The 21,589-nt window shown below is 44.7% G+C and overlaps 2 protein-coding genes across 2 annotated transcripts in view; one reads left to right on the plus strand and one right to left on the minus strand.

Moving 5' to 3' along the window:
* The window catches only part of LOC100118678, a 68,622-nt gene that overhangs the window by 5,628 nt on the left and 41,405 nt on the right, over positions 1 to 21,589 (minus strand). Inside the window, exons 2-12 of the mRNA XM_031931242.2 lie at positions 17,588 to 17,679; positions 7,544 to 7,699; positions 5,407 to 5,596; positions 4,178 to 4,254; positions 3,865 to 4,029; positions 3,600 to 3,769; positions 3,326 to 3,517; positions 2,336 to 2,932; positions 2,063 to 2,264; positions 1,766 to 1,970; positions 1,541 to 1,691 (exon numbers count right to left, since the gene is read on the minus strand). Coding sequence (XP_031787102.1) covers positions 1,541 to 1,691; positions 1,766 to 1,970; positions 2,063 to 2,264; positions 2,336 to 2,932; positions 3,326 to 3,517; positions 3,600 to 3,769; positions 3,865 to 4,029; positions 4,178 to 4,254; positions 5,407 to 5,596; positions 7,544 to 7,699; positions 17,588 to 17,679 — 2,197 coding nt within the window. The remainder of the gene's footprint in view (positions 1 to 1,540; positions 1,692 to 1,765; positions 1,971 to 2,062; positions 2,265 to 2,335; positions 2,933 to 3,325; positions 3,518 to 3,599; positions 3,770 to 3,864; positions 4,030 to 4,177; positions 4,255 to 5,406; positions 5,597 to 7,543; positions 7,700 to 17,587; positions 17,680 to 21,589) is intronic.
* On the plus strand, positions 5,634 to 6,771 carry LOC107981134. Its single transcript, XM_031931258.2, has 4 exons — positions 5,634 to 5,975; positions 6,040 to 6,201; positions 6,274 to 6,547; positions 6,627 to 6,771. Exons 1-4 carry the CDS (start codon positions 5,943 to 5,945, stop codon positions 6,638 to 6,640), a joined length of 483 nt encoding a protein of 160 aa, XP_031787118.1. The 5' UTR covers positions 5,634 to 5,942; the 3' UTR covers positions 6,641 to 6,771.

Here is a 21,589-nt window from a genome sequence, read left to right on the forward strand (position 1 = left end):
TTGATACTGTATTATAAAACTAATTTTCATATATTATGCTTATTCAGAGTATCTTTAATTGTTCTAAAAATTTATGGTAAAGAAAATGAAGGCAGTGTTTTTTCCAAATTAAATCACTAAAATCAAAACCTTAAAACTCGAGGTTTTTGTATAAAATGTTTGTTAAACTTAGTCAGAATTTAGTTCTCTAATGATGCTATTATCAATACATTATTCAATAATAATAATGTAATTTAGAAAAATAAAATAATTTAAAATACCTTCTTTCTGATAATAATTACACATCTTTCACAATTGAATAAACTAATTATTCTTTGTTTTTTGAGTAATTTTCGGATCAAGTAACATTTTTAAGAGGAATATGAACTATTTTAAGAGGAAATATCGTAATGCTAAGTATTCCAAAAAACATTTCGCTATCTATAAATATTTACATAATTATAACATAATAATATCAGTAATATTGCATAGTTAAATAAATTAATCAGTAATAACATTTTTGTCTTTTGTGTGCTGGTGACAAAATAACGCATGAATGCATTACGTTTAATTTCTGTCAATAAATATCACTAGTATTGAATCAATACATTTAAAAATCAGAGTCCCGTATCAAATCAATACGAAGAAGTCTATATTTACAACAATTATATATTAAAATTAATATTAAGATCTGTTGATTAATCGTTTACTTTTTTAACAAGGTAACAAAACACAATATTTCCTCTTTACTCGATGAAAAGAGCACGAAATTATGATACTTTGATGTCAATACTTTCGTACTCTCTTCACTTTCTGAACAACGAGATTGACTGTTCTCCTTTCGTTTCGCGGTTCCTAAAACTTCGGTTTCGCACTTTGCGGTGGCGCGGGTGGCTTTTTGTCGTAGAAGGCAACAGGCGGTGGTGGCGGTTTTTTGTCGTAAAACGCGGGCGCTTTGCTCGGCACCGCAACCAGCTGCTGTTGCCGGGACAACAGAGCCTCGCTACTCCCGGCCGCGATTTGCGGCGTGACGTTGGACGAGCTGTTCGGACTCTCGCGCAGTTGCTCGAACTTGAGATCCGTCTTGAGCGTCAGCCCCTTGAAGTTCTTGGGCTGCATGTGGCCTCGTTGCAGCTGTTGTATGTGCTCGGCCAGTTTGATGCCCAGCTCAGTCTTCAAGGGGCTCGCGCGCTTTGCCGGATCTCGCGAATCTCGAGCGTCGTTCGTTACCGCCAGCACTGCCGGTAAACTAGCCGTTGCAGCTGCCGTTGCCTCCTCGTCTGCAACAGCTATGGATCGCCGGTACTCGATCTCGCTGCTGCAGCTTATAGCCTCGGGATTCGTCGTGGAGACGAGATCGCGCTTGACTATGCGGATTTTATCCCTTGGCAGTGTGCCGATCCGCTCACTTATAGTTAAAACTTTGCCGCTGTTCGGCTCTACGCTGGCTGATTTCGCCTTGTCCGCAAAGACGCGCTCGACCAAGCTCTTTTTAGGCATTTTCGGGATCGACGAGGCTTTAGAGCGTCGCGACTTGAAGCAATCTACGCTGCATACGTACGTTGACATTGCGCCCGACGAGCTCGCCTTCTTCCACTGCTTGACGGCGCCGCCATTGTTGCGCGTGTACCATATGCCAAAGGATATCAGACCGATAGTCGGTACGATGCCCAAGAAGATTATGTACAGGCTCATTATGTATTCGCTTCTCGCTGCAAAATGGAAAAATATATTATAGTACCAATTCTTCAAGAGTCAATGGAATAAAAAATGAAAAGTATCGTACCGTTCGGATCTTCGGCTGGTCCACTGTCCTGGGAGCCACCAACTCCAGGGATCGTGCAATCGGGCGGCTGGAAGCCCCGATTACAGTGACAGTGTCCTAAGCTATTGCACACTCCATTACCGCTACAATTGTTCGGACAGGCTTTACCGCCGGGAAACGATGCCCGCAGATCAGCAACCGCCATACACTTCTGGTTTACGCACATCTGAAAAATAATTTTCGTCATTTCGTCATTTCGTTAGTTGCGGAAATTGAAAATTTTTTATGTTTTTAGAAATTGAGGAATAAGGAATTTACCTTTCCAGAGGCACACTTAGCACCATCGGGAGCAAGTCCAGGATCAACCTGGTTCAGTCCCAAATCCACAATAGCCGATCGGCAAGCTATAATGTTGCCTTCGCTATTGATAAACGAATGACTTAGCGTTGCCACCGACTCCATACCAAATTCCAGTCTTTCATTCAAATGCTTGCAGTGGAGCATACCGCAGAGTATATTCCTTTAAAAATGAAATTATTAATACACAGCCTATTATTTGGTTAAATCGAATATCGCAAAAATTAAACTCACTGTTCGTGGCACTTAATGTAATTATTCCCTGTTCGATTGTAGCCGCAATTGCCGTTCTTTGTGCCCTTATTATTCATCTCGTAACACAGCGTGTCCGAAGACGAACCGGTAGGTCCCCACAGCAGTTTGCACTGATCGTTGTGGGTCCTGCAGCTGCCTTGATAGCAGTATGCCTTACCCATACTGCACGTCTCTCCGTCTATCTTAAAAACGTCCGAGGGACAGTACTCGCTCTGTCCGGTGCAGTATTCAGGTAAATCGCACTCTTGATCAGCGCTACGACACTCGGTGCCGGCCTGTTTGGGTTTGCAGGTCTGTAGGTCGCAACACTTTCCGGTGGCGCAGCTAGCGTTCGCGTGGAGCATACACGTCAGGGCGTCACAGCAGGGGTTGTCGCAGTTCATGGTGAGGCCGCAGTCGCACTGCTCGCCTGGTTCGACGAAACCGTTGCCGCAGATCGGACTGTCGAAAAGCTGCTTCGGTTTGTTGCGCAGACAGTAGTCCATGCCGTGCTCGAAAGCGAGGGCCAGGTACTCCAGAGAACAGGACGACCAGTGCGTAGGGCCAGAGGAGCCGCTCGATGGCGCCATTATACATCTGTGGGTGGAAGCAGAATGGGTTGGATTTGATTTTGTTATCGCAAACGCGATGATAATAAATATTCAATCAAACTGGATGGAGTGATCAAAGTGAACAATTCCATTAGAACTAATCCAGGTTCGTCAATCCTCTCTAAAAGCAAACACAGTGTTCATCAAGACTAAAATAACATCGACAACCCGCAATAGCAGCACTCATTAGCAAGCTCGAATATCCAATCTCTCGCATGTCCAAATCAAACCGAATTACATATCGAATGGATTTAGCAAAATCTAATCGAGCTCACATAAACGCCGAGCAAACGAAACGAAGCGGTGGGTAATCAGATACACTGTGATATTGATTAGAGAGCGAACGAAGGGGGATGTACACACAGAGATATGATTATACCTCTCCTCTGGGCAGATACAGTCGCTGGAGTCGTGTTCCATTCCGAAATTGTGGCCCATCTCGTGAGCCACCGTCGCGGCCACCAGTCCAACGACGTTCGAGTGGTCGACCGATACACCGCCCGAGAACTCGTACGTGCAGATCGGACCCTTCAGAGCCTTGCCTACTACTCCTTCGTCGAATTGCATCTTCCTGCGGATAAACCGTATAAAAATCAATCGATGCACGAATCGTTCCATCTCGACGTGCTTTCTTCGGAAACTATATAACTTACGTGAGAAGCTGTGCGTTGTCGTTGGGAATCGTCTTGACGAGTCTCTCCCGTCGGTAGGTTAGAAAGTTGTTCAGCGTCGTGTCCCCGTTGCTCTGCAGGTGAATCTCGTCGGCGTCCGTCCAGACCTCGACTCCTATCAGCGCGATGAATATGTTCAGCGGCGTGTACAGCTGAAACGCGATCCAGAAGTAAACGATAAGTAACGATTCCACGTAAACGCGCGTAGAGAGCAAAAAGCAGTCTTGCCCATAAACGCAAAACTCACCGCATTGATGATATTGACGATATCCTTGCAGTGATGGTGAACTCTGGTAAGATTTTCCCCTAAGGCTGTGTACTCGTGCTTGTCTATCACGAGGACCAGCTCGACGTAGCGCGACTGTCGATTCGCGTTGTAGGGACCTCGCACCTCACTGGCCGCTCGCTTGTGCTGTGAAAATCAACGGGAATGGCAAGGTTATCGCTTGGGAATTTCGAGCTATGAAAATTTTACCCAACGAGTAGACGATAAATGCAAATACACGCCGAGAGTCTTAAAGTTCGCAGGAACGCCTCTCTCGTGGATTATTTAAACTCACCCTCGAAGTTCTGCCGCTGCTGGCTTTATGCGCCGCCGCGAACTCCTCGGCGATGTGGTGCGGGGTACCCTTGTAACCTGTAATAATAAAATGAAAATTTTCAATAAAACGCTCAGCTACGAGAGTATTACCGTAAATTGCCGGCTCGTTAAGTTTTATCGCAAGCGCGGCGAATGTGAATATTCGAAGAAATCTTCGCGAAGAATTACGCGAGTTTCGAGTTAGCTCGACGTGGTCGGGTTTCCTTAAAAGGACGACGCAGCGGCGGGATCATCTTTCATAACGCGAATCGAATGTACTGCCGAATGACAGCGCAAAAACGTTCTTACGCAATTTAAATCAGGTCAATCATTCACTTACACAGCCTCGAAGTTTGAAGGGGGAAAAAGCTCGCAAGCTCTCCTGCGTAAAATAAAGCTCAATTAGAAACTTTCGCCTCTGCTATATAAGAACCGCTATAAGTTTCCCTCGCGGCTCGTCGAGAAGCAAAATTTTCTCCCCCAAGCGATGTATATAGTCACATCTCGAGAGAAGAGAAGAGCATCGGCGAAGGCACGCGACGAGCCATTAAGGCGCGGAGGACCGGTCTCATACCAGAAGGCCTTGCTCTTTTAAAAGGCGAACGCAACGGACGTACCGGCGCAGTCGTCGCGGCCACAAGTTCAGGATCGGCTTCGCGGAATACTTTGACGTTCTTGTGAGAGTCGTGGCTCGCTTGAGTTTGTGTGAGTGTCTTTTTGTGGTGTTATGGCACTTTACGTCGATATTATTTTTCTTTTGCAAAAAGTCGCGCGAATATTCTCGCAAAAAGTAACGTGAGTCTTCTTTAAATAGACGTATACCCACGTAATCATCGCAATCAATCGAAGCTCACATCTTGGTATGGGCGTACAAAGAGGAGCTTCTCTGAATCGCGAGCGTCGCGCATGAATTTCCCGTCGGCAAAGTTTAATCGAAAAGACTCGTCGCTCGCCAGGGAGTAATTAAACATAAATATTGCATCAGCGGAGCACCGAGACGGAAGAACAGAGTAAAGAGAATGTCTGACCCGATAACTCGCGTGTACTTTTCTGCTTACATTATATCATTCTCCCGTTTATAAAGTCTCATCCTTCGGCTTTGTTGAAAAGCTCGATATCGCAAAAGTTGTGCAACAACAACATCGTACTGCGGTACACGTCAACGGGGCGCATAATCGATCGTGTGTAGAGACTGTGTGCGCTACTCACCACATGTATTATTAGCCACGAGATCCGAGTGCTTGTAGAGGTAGTGAGCCGACTGGAGTGTCTCCTCCTCGGGCTGTATGTGGTGGAGGGATTCCCCGTCGAAGATCACACCCTTGAGACCTCGACAGGTCGAAACTGCCGCCCACGAGCCTGGCATGTCCCTTATGCTGCCCTGGTAGTGACATAGTTCCTGAAACATACACAGTGTTGGATGAGAATGTTCAATTCAAAATGATCGAATGTTTTTTTATCTCTATAGTCGATAACGCGAGGTGTAATTCGCCCGGCGCGCGTTGAATAATTGATGAATTGCGTCGACGCGATAAGCCTTTGGCGAATTATCGAATATAAAACTCGCGGATTTAATTTTCCTTTTGTTTGCAGTGACTGAGAGCCGTATCTATAATGAGCTACACGGCAATATTTTTCATTTCATTACGATTTTAGTGCTCGATTATAAGCCTGTATCCGAGCATATTTTAAACGCTTCGCTGAAAGGAGACGGCCTCAGTTGCTTGTTCGACGCTCGCATCAACATGACGACGGCAGTTAAATTGTCCGGCGTTTTGGTGAGTACATCGCAATGGTACGAAGACAATATTATGATTTTTATATTGTAAATTTGAAATGCAGGTGTTATTGCTGGCGGTGCAATGCCAGAGTCAAAAACGCCTGTCACTGAAGGAGTACCTGCCGACTCAGCTTCGGCTACTGGAGACCATAGCCGAGCGTTTGGACAGCATCGACACGGCACTGCAGAAGGTCCAAGCCGCGGTGGAAGTGAGCGAGAACGAGGTGAGCGTGTAGCCCTTTAAATTTAGAATAATATCATAATCACGTGACACGAAGTCGATTAATCTGGAACAGACACCCGAAGAACCGTCTGTCGAGTCGAGAAGAGACCTGGACAGTGAGAATATTCAGTCCAGAAAGGGACTTCCACCTGTTTGGATGCCGTCGGTTACAGACGTTCCATCTGCTGGAGACAGCGTGGAGAAACAACCGAGTCATGATATTAGCAGTCCTTCGAGGAGGGGACAGAACACGATCGATAACAATATACTGAACTGGGCTCAGAGGAAGCGTCAGCTCGATTACGACCAGCCATGGCTCAACGGGACTAACCCAGAGGACGATCAAGGTATTACATAAGATGAGTTTGTCGTGACCTAATTACCAGGTATTATTATTGAACCGTTTATGTTTCACTTCGATTGCAGTCACGACCGATTAAAGCTCAACCCGTCAGCGAGAGGTCGCATCGATACACCAATTTCCACAGCAGAATAACCAATACACATCAAATATTCAATGCTCTGTCGCGGGCAGGTCGAAATGATAATACACAGAAAAATCCTCTCATTCGAGTAGCGATTTTCATGCAAATTAATTCTTCCCCCATACTCCATCGAGTTTCCCAACCAAAAATCAACGACAATACACAGCAGCAACAGCGTCCACCTCTCTCGTGTACTACGTATACATTATAATGACTGGCGCACGATGCTTTCGAAATTTCCGGGCTGCCGGCTTGCAATTACACGGGCAAGTAGTCGCGCGCGTATACGTGATCCAATTGACCATCAGGCGCACACCGCACAGGAAGAAAAAGAGTAGCCGCCAAGAGACAGAGTGTAACGACCTCGTCGTCGTCTCTGTCGCGCGATATCGTTTTTCCTTTCTTTTATCAAACGCGAATAATACGACGTGAGAAAAAAATCCGGCGTTTCAAAGCGTGCAGTTCATTGTTCGGGACTTTAGAGTAACTGGGCGGGCGCCAAAACAAAAAGAGTTTCTTGCTTTGTTCTCGGCGCGGTGCAGTTTTGACGTTTGAATTACCCGCGCGCGTGCGTGTGTGGTTGAAATTTAATTATGTATGCCTACACGCGCAACAGCACAGGTTTATTTTTCGGGAGGTATATTTCCGGCCCTTTGAGAGTGAAGGAGGAGTTTGAGAGGTTGGGTTCGACGTTGAGTGACGCGTGGTCGATACGTTAGAGTCAAGTCAATCAAGAGTCGAGTCTGATGGAAATTCCACGAGAATAATCCCGCATATAGGTGCACATTGTGGTGTATTTTCCCGAAAGAAAGAGAGTCGAGAGTTGTGGCCCTTTTCTATAGAAGCCGTAAAACTCACCACTTTCGAGGGTAGGTTGGTTTTGTAGGAGCCTTGATGCTGGTATCGTTCCTTGTAACCGGCTGGTATGAGATCCGTGTTGAGTCTCAAGTCGAGGATGCGACTCTCGCCGTTGAGCTCGAGGCCAACGCTCAGCACGTCCGTGTGATCGGTGTCCTGCAATCAAAAAGAGAGAAGGAAACGTTTTATTTATTTTTTATTACTACGCCGCTGCAGTCGTATCGGGGTAATTGGAGGCTTGTCAGGGTACATCGAGATGTGTTCTGTTCCGCTTGATTGTATACGCCCTATGATTTAATTGATTTATGAATATTATACGCAAGAGCTCGAATTATTCGAACCGTTGAGGGGCTATACACTGGATAAAAAGCCTCACACCCACTTGTGTGTAAAGAAAAAGGTTAAACGTCATGGCGTCGTAATTACGTACCTCACCCCCATAAATCACATCCCAACCGCGAGACAATGTCCTCGTCGTAATCAGATTAGACCTATGAGCGCACGTCAGAGAGTACGGCCGATCCCCTTCATTAATCATCCCTCGTATATACCGTAGACACACACACACACACAGAGAGACGGAGAAGAAAAAAGAAATCAGCGCAAACTAAAACACGTACACGCGGGGCGCGCTGATATAACAGCCGCGTAAACTAGCGCTCCGAGAGCGAGTAAAAGACAATTAACAAGCATCGCCCTCGTAAATCAGCGCTGCAAACTCCACGTGCACGCATACATAGGTATATGTATAATACACGCGAAGCGTATAGAGACTCACGGAAGTATTAAGGCACTGCAGCGACGACAACTTATGAATTTCGCCGTTTACGGCTGCGCAGCGAGCGCTGTAGCTCTGATACATAATGCATGACGACGTATAGTCTATAGCCTGGAGGCTCCTTACTTTTCGGGGAACGGCGGGTGCATGCGAATTGCCGGATTCGTGCGTCTACACACACACACACACATATATACACACACGCACAGGCTCGTGAGTGTTTTGCGGGTATGTGGGGGTGTAGTATGTTTTCCGGGGCTGAGCGGATGCGAGAGGAAGGATGAAGCCGGGCTTAGGCTTGTTGCAGAAGAGCTGCTGTACTGTTTGAGTTTGGGAGTTTGTGTGTGGCTTATTTGCGAGTTCTCTTTTATGTTTAATTGCAGGATCGAGGAGTGCGTAATCGGTGCATTTCACACAAACGAGCTTATTGTGATTTACGGAGACGAATTAATTCGAAGATTAAAGCAGAGCCGAGGGTAAATCTCCGTTCTACGCCCGTGACTTTCAGGCGCAAGAATAATAGATGTGAAATATGAATGCATTAATTCACCTCGGCACACGCACAACAACACAGAAAGAGAGAGAGAGAGAGAGAGAGAGAGAGAGAGAGAGAGAGAGAGAGAGAGGGAGAGAGAGAGAACTCTCTCCGCGAATGCAATAAAACTAGTATTAGACCGGTACATAACTTACGCCCCCTCTGAGCTTAACCTAATTACACTTGCACTACTGCAATTTCCTCCAAAATCCAGTGTAATTAATTCAGAAGCTCGTAACACCAGCAGCAGCCACGCTGTGTATATATACAACTATAAACGTGTCTCAAGATTCTCCTCCGATGCAGCGCTACAGCGAAATCGGCAAGAGACAAATGGAAACACAATAGTAGAGAGAAACAGGAAGTACGAGGAAGAACAAGGATATCGAAGCTGCTACGCGGAGTATGAAAACAAATGGTATTCGCGAAAATCATCAAGGGAGCTGTTCGCGAGCGCCCTGCGGGAATTGCAGCGCGTTGCAGGGAGTAGGCGGCCGTAATAGGATTTTGGATGTGCTGCGGGCGTGCGGGGAATCCTGCGCCGAAGAAGATGAAGTTGGTAAGTTAAGGAGGTCTGTCGCGGCTGATGCGAAATTTATATAATCGAGATAAAAGAATCGAATGGAATTTTTTTGTTTATTTATACATCGGAATAACGAAAAAATGTATACTCTAATTCCGAAAAGCGGAAGAGTGCACGCATATTCGATTTCAGCCGAATGCACTCTCGCGCATAACAATTTACTCTCCGGCGGTGCGGCGACTCGTTCAAGGCCGGCGAAAGGAGAGTAGACTGCAGCTCGCAATTTGAATTTCGGATCTCGGTCGTCGTCGTCGTCGTCGTCGTCGAGCGCGTGGCTCTGTGTGTGACCGTAAAATACGAGGAAAGGAATTTTTTATTTTACGGAGGGTCAACCCGCATGGGCTCTCGCGTGAGAATTCAATTGCCAGAGCTTTTTACGGACGAAAATGCGCGCGAGTTTCAAATTTGTTTTGTTTTACGGCCGAAACGTATACTGTGAGTATGTGGATATAGAGAGAGGAATTTAATTGATGGAAATTTAATGTCGAGGAGAGTTTATAAATAGGTGCGTCGGGGTGACTGAAATTTATTGTGAATTTCGGCGGAAATATAAAGGGGATGAAAGGAGGCGCAGCGCGTCATATACTGATGAGCGATGGATCCAGTGGGCGGCTTTTTGCTATTTTAATGCAGTATTGATGAATACTGCCATATATACCACCACACCGTCGAGTATAAATTCACAGTCTCTCTCTCCAAATAAAGCACCACAGGTGGCCCAATCCATCACACCCTTCCAAAAAAAAAAAAAAAATCGCACGCAAACCTCCACTCCTTTTTCTCGCTGACCTCTGCCTTATTCCTGGTAATTTCCGCAGAGGAAGAAGCCTCCGAAAGGGTACATCCTATATACACCCATACACGCGCGACTGGCGTTCGATTTCCCGTCGCTCTCTCATCCCCGCCGCCGCCGGCGATTGATAAATTCCGCGCGCGGCGCTGCGAGTGCACTTTCGTGTATCTCGCGATTCCGGATTCCGAGACGGATAGCTAACGTGTTGCGTACAGGCGACATCGGCGCCACAGACGGGCTTTGTCGTCGGGCCAATCGGCTGCGATAGGTATGTGAGTGTGTGAGTATGTGTGTGTGTGTGTGTGCGAGGACGAGAGATTGATGAAGTCGCGACGACTGAAAGGGACTCCGCAGGGAGTTGGAAGAGTTCTTTTATTGCCGGTGATCGATGCGTCGAATTATCGGCGGATGTGTGATGGTTCGCGGATAATTTAACGGTGCTTTACAGTATTTTAGCGTTTGAGATTCGAGAAAATAAAGATGCCTTTTCTCTCTATTATTCGCGAGTGAAATTCGCAGGCATTCCTTTTCCGCGCGGTGCCAGAGAAATCAATAAGGAATTTCCCGCCGGCGAACGAAGTGTATAAGACCGAGTTCTCAGCCCCTTCTAGCCGCAAAACTTTAAAGGAGAGTGTATAAATCATACGCCTGGTCCTCCGAGAGGAAAACACAAGAAGAGCATCGTAGCTCTATATACTGGAAGCCAATCAACGATAAAATCCACACAGCGAGAAAAATAAGCCGTAAGGTTAAGTGAAACCTCGAGCTTTCGAACACCAGTAGCCGTGATCTCTCTCTCTCTCTCTCTCTCTCTCTCTCTCTCTCTCTCTCTCTCTCTCTCTCTCTCTCTCTCTCTCTCTCTCTCTCTCTCTCTCTCTCGTGAAAAACGCTGACCACGAGAGAGAAAAATCGACGCCTTGAGCGATTTATCTATACACTTTGCTCTCAGCAGTAGCAGTGCGTACACAGAGCCTGGAGGCACAGCTTCGCGGGAAAACAATTGATACGCCACGCACACAACCGGTTGTGCGCGTGCGATAATGCCAAGGTTACCACGGCTGCGACCGGTTGGTGCATCGCGTTTCCTTTTTCGACGCGAGTCGAGCTGCGGCTTTTGATTAACGAGCTCTCCCGACGTCTTTTGTGAAAGTCGATCGCATTGACGTCACATCGAGTTTTCGATGATTTTCATCGTGTCAATTTGGATTGTTTTAATTACGGCGTTAAAGCGAAAAGCTTTGAGAGCTTTTCATAGAGAGAGAGAAAATTACGGCTCCGAAGGATTGCTCGAACAGCCGCTGCGAGAGAGCGGAATTGAAGTTTTCAAGCGCGGCTGCTATGGCTACTCCAAATAGCAATAAAGCCTTATTATACCCACTTCGTTTAACCGGGGGCAGTGCTCTCGTTTCTGAAATAACGCGCGATTCGCTCTGCACTATAATATGGCTGCGCCGCGCAGAAACTAGCGCTGCTCACTCTCTCTCTCTCTCTCTCTCTCTCTCTCTCTCTCTCTCTCTCTCTCTCTCTCTCTCTCTCTATGTGATTAGTCCAATGAATCCGTTAAAGGAGCTTGTTACGCTAAATATAGCTCCGCAAGCGCACGTACTCGAGAGGAATCTCATGTTACTTTTCGTCTGATTTTCTCGCTTGGTATATATCGTTGTGTTTATGGGTAAACGTTAACTGGAAGATGAATACAAACATGACTTATTCCGAGAACAGTAGTAGCTGCAGTAGCGTCTCTTTGAAATTATTGTATAATCGTGTGCGCGATTACTTAATCAGCCGTCTCTATACGGCTGAAGCCGACTCGATGAAAGTTGGCGATTGTAGTAATGTCCGAACGTATACGCAAGAGTAATACATAATAATTTGCTTGTTTACAGCTAGCGTCTCGTCCTCTTTTTTTGCACAGTGTTATTGTCGTTTTTAATTTCCGCTATTCAACACTGGGCTCGCTTCACTGTAAACATCTCGTAAACAATCGTTAAAGCGTACTTCGCAATAATCTACATTTCAGCGCTACGGCTCGGCGATAAATTCAAAAATGTTACATAAAGTGTCACACTTTGTTTGCGGCCTCGGCTTATATTGGCTGTCAAACTTTTCGGCATAAACGTCGCGGCGAACTTCGAAACTACAGTAGTTCGGCCTTTTATCGTCGCCTTATTCCGAAACGAAGAAGAGCTCGCTCTCTACTTTGAAAGTATAATTTATCACAGGTGCTGTTTGTAACGTCTGCATTAACGAGAGACCCTAAATTGCCTCTTCGAACCTCGTTTATATTCACATCCGAATAAAGAGATAGACCACTTCTCCCAGACAAAAAAATAACACAGTCCTTCCAGAATTCCCTCAGAGCCTATATCAAAAAGAGAGAAAATACGAAGAGACAGCGCGTGCCGTCTCGAGAGTTGCCTTTGTGCTGCAGCAGCAGCAGCAGCAACGGAACGCAAAACGCACGCGCGTGTTATACATACATATATATGTGTGCCATACCGCCCTCACAATAGCCGAAAAATCGACAAAAGCCAGCTGGCGCACGCGCCCTATTGTCGCGGAGGGGCCGTTTCGAGCTGCACAAAAGGACAGCAGAGAGAGAACGCAGAGCTATGCACGCGATGGCGGGGGCGGGATATGATGATTATTCGGGAGAGAGAGAGAGAGAGAGAGAGAGAGAGAGAGAGAGAGAGAGAGAGAGAAAGAGAGCGAGGGAGGACGACTTGTTTGGGAGGAGAGAAAGAGAAAGACTGGTCGTGTTTTGGTCTGATTTTGCTGGGGCGAATTTCTGCGAATTTTATATCGTTGTTGCTATTGTTTTGAGAGGCGAGCTTTCGCGTGAAATGAAGCTTTGTGTAGAGAACGGAATCACATCGGAAAATTCATCGAATGTATTTGTAATTGAAATTTCGCTTTTGCAAAGTTTATTTTGCATGAAACTGTATTACTACGTAAAATTACCGAAAAATTCTTCGAACGCATTTGAAATTATTTCAGAAATTCGCAATGAAAACGAATTCTACGTGCTTTTACAAACTCGATTAAACGATTCATCGTCGGCCTTCCGATGCAGATCGAATAAAACTCACGTAAGAATCGCACTCGAGTCGCAGCAGGCCGTCTTTGTGCACGTGTCAATCGGGTAACTAGGTATACGCAGCATAAAGAACCGCCAGCGGCTGCAGCAACGTATACACTCGTTGCCGATAAGCCACAACAGTACACACGTATACCTACAGCAGCCGACGCGTCTACTAGGGGAAGGTGGGCACAGCAAGCTTGGCGGGTGAAACGGGCACTCGTTTTTCTATAAATTAAAACAGTAAAAAATAAAAAATCCTTTTAATAATAGTTCATATATATGTCTAGATTTTCCCCCTTATAATATCCCTTATAATTATCCAAAAAAGTTGTTTTAAAAATTATGCTGCAAGTGGAAAAAAGTTAGGAAATCGTAGGTTTTTTCATTTTTCAATAAGCGAGTACATTGCGAAAAAGAGTGTTTAATGAGATTTAAATAATCCTAGTACATATTTTAAAGCTTATTCTACAACCCTGTATTTTTATTTTTGTTTAAAGCAGCCTTAAATATTAATTTTAAAAAAATTATAAATATGGGGCACGGAGAGCACCATAGCGGGGCACGCAGGGCACACGGAAGCACTGCTCAGCTCCGATCTGCGGAATCAGCTGACTGATTCCTAACCTCTATACTCAATCGGAGTTCGACGAGCTGAGTACGGAGCAGCTCGATGCTTGTAGTTTTTTTAGTTAATTGCTTGTAGTTATAAGATTTTTAGTGTAGTGATGGTGCGGCATTACGTCAAGAAAACTAATGAGTCGTGGAATGATGGGCAGATGCATTTAGCTATTAGTGCAGTTCTCGACGGTCCAACATACAAAGCTGCTGCTCAAAAGTTTGGCATTCCAAGAACCACTTTACAAAAAAAAATTATAAGTGCTCGTAATAATGACAACATTATCCAATACGAGAGATCTCACAGTGGCTTCAAGTGCATTTCTTCAGACGAGCAAGAAGAAGCTTTCGTTAGACAGATCTATCTCATGGAGAACTGTCTCATGCTGATGTGAGAAAACTAGCCCTAGATTTTGCTAAGAAGTTGAATATTCCTCATCATTTCAACGAAGCCACTGGTCTAGCTGGTAAAGACTGGCTCAGAAATTTTATGAATCGCCACAAGTTTTCTCTTAGAAAAGCAGAGCATACATCCGCTGCAAGAGCATATGGCTTCAACGAGAAATCAGTAAATGATTTTTTTACATTGTTGCAGTCTCTGATGGATAAATTCAACTTCAAAGCTGAAAATATTTACAATGTTGATGAGACTGGCATATCCATAGTACTAAATCATGCTCTAGAGTAGTGGCACGTACAGGACGCAAACAAGTTAGGGGCAAAACTGCTGCTGAAAGAGGTGAAACCGTCACTGCAGAAATTTGCATGTCAGCCGCAGGAGCTTCCATGCCACCTATGTTGATTTTTCCTAGAATGAAAGAAAATAAAGAACTACTAAAGGAAGGACCGCCAGCTGGAGCATGGGCTGAATTTCACAAAAGTGGATGGATACAAGTTGACATTTTTACAAGATGGTTTAGAAGATTCATTAATTATTATCATGCTTCAAAAGACAACCCAGTACTTCTGATATTAGATGGGCATGTCAGTCATGTAAAGAACCTAAAAGTAATTAAGTTGGCGATGGAGCATGGAGTTGAAATCATCTCACTGTTTTCCACCTCATTGCACGCATATAATGCAACCACTTGATGTCGGCTTCATGAAACCTCTAAGTCATTATTATACAGAAGAAGTAAATGCATTTCAATGAACAGGTGAACGAGTCACTTTAAAAAATTTGTTTCTGTTGTTTGGAAAGGCATTCATGAAAGCTGGAAAAATAGATATAGCTGTCAACGCATTTAAAAAGTGTGGAATTTTTCCACTCAATCCAAAAGTATTTTCTAAATCAGATTTTGCGTGCTCCAATACTGATGCATCAACTTTAAGTCAATCTACTCCAAGGACTCCAGGTAAACATAACTTTCTTAAAAATCTTTTATGTAGAAAAATGTAATTTAATATTTCTAAAGCTAAAAATAATATATTTTTCAATTTTATATTTCAGAACTTGAAGCCGAAGTGAAAAACTACAGTGAAATGATTGATGAGTCATGAAATCATGAGTCCGATCCAACCAAAACCAAAAAATAAGAGTGAAATGTCAGTTACTGACTCATCAAATCAACCATTCCTCAATGTGATATTTACGGCTGAGCCTGAAGTAAGGATTCCATTATCATACATAGTTAACGCTAAGCCATTGATATATTTACTTGTGAGCTATATTTTTATATTTATCTAACAAATATTTAAAAACTTGTTTGTATTACCACTAATTTTACTGTTCATTTTCACATTAGCATCAGTTCCAACGTCTCCATCACTTCAGGATAGTGTTTCCGTATCACTAGGGACATGTTCGACAATAGCATCCACTGCATCGTCAACTACTTTCCAGACATTGGACACCAATGATTCGATTGGTTCAATGTTTACTACAACAACGCAACAATACACTGGCCCACCACTAACACCAACTGCAGAGACACATAAAGAGGTTCTTTTAAATACAAGTAAGAACGCTGGCAAAGCATCTATTATCACAGACGTTGCCTACAAAGAGAACTTCTAACAGGGCAGCAAAGAAACGTAAAGCACTTGCAATCTTCCTATAAACAATAGTAATTGTAGTGTCAGTGAGAATTTAAGTGCAAATTTTGCGAACAATGAAATTAAAGTAATTCAATTAAGTGAAATTGATGCAGTTCAATTAGAAAACTGTGAGTTTGTTTATATTTAATATTCCACCCACCTTCCCCTACTTTATTCGGAGCTACTTTGTAAGTTTACCGATCTGCGCACCGTCGACGCATTGTGTTTAGTGATGTATGGGCTCGTGCGATGTGTAGGAGCTTTTTTAAAACTCGATAATTTTCATGTTACGTATACGCATATAGCCGCGCAGCAGCGGCAATAATAGTACACCCGCTAAATCAGCGCATCGGCAGCGGTGAGAGAGAGAGAGAGAGAGAGAGAGAGCTCGGTCGCGCTTTCGTGCGTGTTTACGCAGAGGGTCACTGACTCGCTGGGTCAATGTTTTGGCATCGGTCGCTCGATTACATTAGCTCCGGCTTTCGACAAACAAAGCGCGCTCGCATTGACGACGGCTCCCGCGGCGATCGCTTTATGCAATCAATCCGTCCCTCTCTCTCTCTCTCTCTCTCTCTCTCTCTCTCTCTCTCTCTCTCTCACTCCCGGAAGTGCACCAGCTATATAATCGATCTTTTTTTACTCTGCATATGATCGTTATTACTTCTGTCAGCGCGTCGTCGCGTTTCTTCTAATACCCGCGATAGAAAGCTCTCTCGAGGCCAATTTTATTTTCCAAGGCGACGTTTTATTTCAAGGATGAGATAAAAGCAAGCCTCCGCGTATAAATCATAGCGCACTCGCGCGGACGTCCCCTCTCAAGCGCGCCAAATCAGGAAAAATAATTTTTCACGCTCCTCGAGCGTAAATCAAGCGAGCGCCGCATTAACCTCTCCCCTCGCCGCACCGAAAAAGTTGGCCGACTTTAAGAAAAGCGCATCCTTCCGTTTTTCCCTCTCTCCATTCGAGTGTCATCGCCTCGATTCAAATGTGCATTTTACCACTGTGCGCGGCCCTTAGCCCCCGAGCGCGCGCACACTTCGTATGCAATCGAGGCGCGGAATTTGCATTGAAATTGTTGCGCCGTTGAGCAAACGAGAAAAAAGTGCATCTTCGCGCAAAGGCTGCCGACTATATACGACGTAATACCCCGGGGTTAGCTGTGGGAGTCGAGCTATAGTTATATAGAGTCGCTCTACCCTCGAGGCTCTCTGCACTTTAACTTTTTATTTGCCAGTTGCGCGGCGATGATGATATGCTTGAGGAACAGAGCTTTTTGAAATTTTGAATAAGGACGGTTTTATATCGGGAGATGTACGGCGGCTTGACGCGCTGAATGGATGCGTGTGCGTGGACACGGTGATGAGTGTGCGAAGTTCTGAATGGTTTAGTTTTTGAAGGAAAAAGTTGGAAGCTTTGAATTTACCGCAAGCGCGAGTTAGGGGAAAGTTGATTTTGGAAAATGAAGACGTGAAATATGACGACGGCTGCGTGTACGCGTGATTTGTGTGTTTCTTTTAGCCGTGCAAAATGGTTAAATGGAAAATTACGCTCTTTCTCCCTATTGTAAAAAATATACTCCTGCATACAAATACCATATAATAAAGACTGTCCATATACTCACGCTTTCTCTGGTCGACGTGATCTCGCGTTTGCTCCTGCCGTGATAGACACGCGGTCGCACGATCCTGTGAGCGCTGAAGTCCGCTGATGGACCTGTAATCAGAGAGGAAAAATGCCTTCAGTTTTATCCATCTGCCGCTGCTGCGAAGCTCTACAGTAAGTATAACGTCACGGGAATAAAGTAGGGGTTTCGCTAAAAGCTCGGCGCGTTATTTCATCCTGCGACGATGCAACCCCAGCTTTGAGCTTTTTGTTCGCGGAATAAGAGCTTTCATACGGATAGATTTCAGTTAATTACCGGTGTGTACATCAGCTCTTATTATACTTTTCTCCTTTTATTATAAAGAAAATGCCCAGCATGGGAACGACTGTATATCATACCCGCGTATATAAAAAGTGTGGAAAAGTAATTACGGACACGAGAGTAAAACATTATGCGATGGGCTGGTTGATTAGCCCGAGAAAGTCTGCGAAGATTATAGGAGCTCTAAATGTTCGCTTTGTTGCGAGTTTCCACGGCGTATCGCGAGGAAGTAACGTCAGCGTTTCAGAGCCGCAGCTGTGTGTACATACAATTTTTCTGTAAAAACATCGCGCGCGGCGGATTGAGATACACGCGAACATGCGATATATAGGACGTGAACGACGGCCCGTATGTAAATATTAAAAGCGAAAGAATCGCGAAAATATCCGCTGCTGAAATAGCAAGCCGTTGATTGATAGTGAATATTATGATTGATGGCCGCTGTCAGATACGGCGCCTCGCTGGATATTTGAAAAATCAATATAGGTCGCGCCTGTAGATATTTTATACTCTCCGCAGTATAACCTCTCACGCCGCTGCACTTCGTGTAAAAATATAGCTAAGCATTTCGGTATTTTAATTTCGATTTTATGCGGATTTGGCAATAAAAGCTTTTACGCTTATACGCTGACATAAAAGCCGAATCGTTTCGATATATAACGTATAGCGCATAGAAACTCGCACGTACATTTTACCTTTCAAATTAAATTTCACGCATCGCTGGTAATCGCTGGTAATAATCTTTAAAAAACAACAACAAAGTTTGCAAGCTCGAGGCAAGCTCGCGCGGTGCCAACTTCATTATGAAGCCCTCGTCACGAGACACCGCGTAAAACTGCTCGCGGCCCTCAAAAACACCCGCATAATCAAGAGGGCGTTTCTTTGTGTGCGCGGAAAAAGCTGTATGCGGCAAAGTCGTAGAAAAAAGCGCCCCCGCGAGATAGCGATAATTAAGCTTTCGAGCGTCTTTAAATTATGCGGGACTAGGAGGCGTGGGAAAGACCGCGCTTGAATTTAATTTGAATTTCAAAGAGGCTTTTCCTTGGACGAATAGTGTCTCTTTTCAATTTTCCGATTTTTATACTTTTGTGCTGTACCTATATACATACGGTGGATCCTTGTATAATATACAGACACTCGACTACGTTTTTTTTTTTGGAAGATGGCTCGCTCGTTTTTATCGATAGCACATAATTGAAGGGGAATTCCAGCGTCTCATGAATAAATATCTACTCTCTTCGGTGCGCGTGTGACGTCGATTTTTTCGGCGCATTTTACATTAAATATTTGTGCGACAACGACGAGCTGCTGGTGGTGAATCATTTCGCCATCGATTATTCATATAGAAAGCTTTCTATAAAAGCGCGTCGCATTAATAACGTATTAAAAACGTCATCCGCACAGAGAGATAGCGTATAATATCGCATTTCATACAAATTGAAAGTTACCCAACGCGAAAATCCCGAATACGAGATTAACCGCAGCGGCAGCAGTATATATAGTAGTCGGTCGGGGCGAAATTGAACAATTCGTTCTCATTACCGCATAATCGCTGCAGCCGCGGCCGCTGAAACTTATACCATCTCGCGCACGACACAGCAGCAGCGGGGAGAAATTATACCGCGACAAAAAGCTCGATTTACATAGATTACCGACGCGAATATAATGCAAATTTAGTAGCAGCGTACATCCTCTGCCTGTGCAGTGTATATGTATACGGATCGTGTCGTCGTTGCCCCAACGCGAAGAAGAAATGTACAAAGAAGAGCCGCTGATATTAGTGTTTTAGGTGTGCGAGGGAGAATCTTTCGACTGCTCGGCTTCGTGAATATTGATGAGTCGAGCCGGGAGAGAGAGAGAGAGAGAGAGAGAGAGAGAGAGAGAGAGAGAGAAGCTCGAAATGCTGATGGTTCGAGTTTCTCGCTCGAGGAGATTAAAGCTGCGTTGAGTGTTTGAGTGGATCTTTGTTTTACCTTCGTTGATTGGAGTTGGGAAAGAGGGGACGTTGGACCAGTTGATATTTTTTTGTATTAAAAACTTTTAGTAGTAATTGTAATTGTTGATGGGATGTTATTCGCAAAATAGTATATGATATTCCAGTGAGTAAGTGAGTAATGAATTTTTCAGTAAACACTCCACGGGGTAATAAAAAGCCGATTTTATTGAACCAACAGAAAATATATCCGGCTTCGATATCTCGACTATTATGCACTCTATCTATATCCCAACGCAAATCATCATCGAAAGCTGCGCGAATATACTCTTCCATCTCTGGGTATGGAAAAAACGCTGACATTATTCCTCTCTTCCTCGAAGAAAAATAAAATGCATCGCTTCTCTCCATCTCCCTGTAAAAGTGGATTTTCGGGAGAGAGAGAGAGCCGTAGTAGCAGCTCCGAGCCACGAATCGATAATCCCACCACGCGCGCGGATGAATCATCCGACGTATAGTGAACTACTGCGTCTGCTCGTAACGCTGGTCACCGTCGCGACGACGACGACGAAAAAGAAGGAGTACACGCGCGTATCGACTATGGCTTAGTCATCCTGGGGCTGATTAAGCCTAATACGAGTGACAGGATTCATTTTTTTTTTACACATACGTGCTTGACGTCGAATTACTTATGTAAGTTTGGCAGAAATCGCGAATGCAACCGGTCTCTCTCCGCGCTGCATTAATTTGATTATGGCGTGTTGCGAGATTGTATTTCGCTGGCTTTTAGTGCGGTCGTTACCACACCGACCTGGACTCGAATTCCTTAAGGAGAACGTGAATTCAGCACAGGCTGTAATGTGACTGGTATAGTGTCGCGTGAATTTTAGCTGTAAACGAGAATGAATCACTGCACCTGTAAGCGTGTACAACCGCGATGGGATTTTTCGTCGATGTTTCTGAGTAACGACCCTCTCGCATATCGTACAGAGAGAAAAGGGCGATCAAACAGAAGTTCCACGGGATTGCAGAGTAGTGATATCGAACTGTTTAAACTTCCGAGTGTGCTAACAAGCCCAGCTCTCGCAAATCAAATCAACGGAGTTTTAATTCCGAAACTTGCGCATAAAGAGACGGGTATTACACGGCACATAATCACTCAGAAATTCCTGAATAAAGCATCATGCGCACCAGCGAGAGAGAGAGAGAGAGAGAGAGAGAGAGAGAGAGAGAGAGAGAGAGAGAGGCGGGCAGTAAACGGTTAAAAGGTCCTGCAAATACCATTATCATTAATTACTCCACGACTTTCCACCTTAATATTTGCATTCCACCGAGTATGCCATATACCTGTACACGAGAGAAGCTGCTGATGCCGTTGGAGGATGAATTTATGCGCGCAGGGACTTTGCGGTGGATATCTCTCTGGCCGGATTCTGAATTCCCATAGGCGACGACGAGGGACCCGGAACTACTGGTCGAGAGGAGAGAGAGAGAGAGTCCGTTAACGATGTTATAACGTGAGTCGGAAATGACGCGCGGAAAAACAACCGGTGTGAGATAGATAGGCGATCAGTTTGGACGGTAATGAGTTTGCTCGGGAGCATAGTTCATTTTGGGGGATAAGGTGGCGGATTTAATTGGTCGACAGCTGAAGAGTTTTTCTTTTTGATTACGGAGTCAGTATTTTTGCTGTATCGATGATGCAAACGGTGACACCGTCGTCACCCAGTAGTTCTTTTGTCAGTTTTTTTTACAAATCCATTGTT

The sequence above is a fragment of the Nasonia vitripennis genome, chromosome 5 (assembly GCF_009193385.2).
Source record: "Nasonia vitripennis strain AsymCx chromosome 5, Nvit_psr_1.1, whole genome shotgun sequence".
NCBI classification, from domain to species: domain Eukaryota; kingdom Metazoa; phylum Arthropoda; class Insecta; order Hymenoptera; family Pteromalidae; genus Nasonia; species Nasonia vitripennis.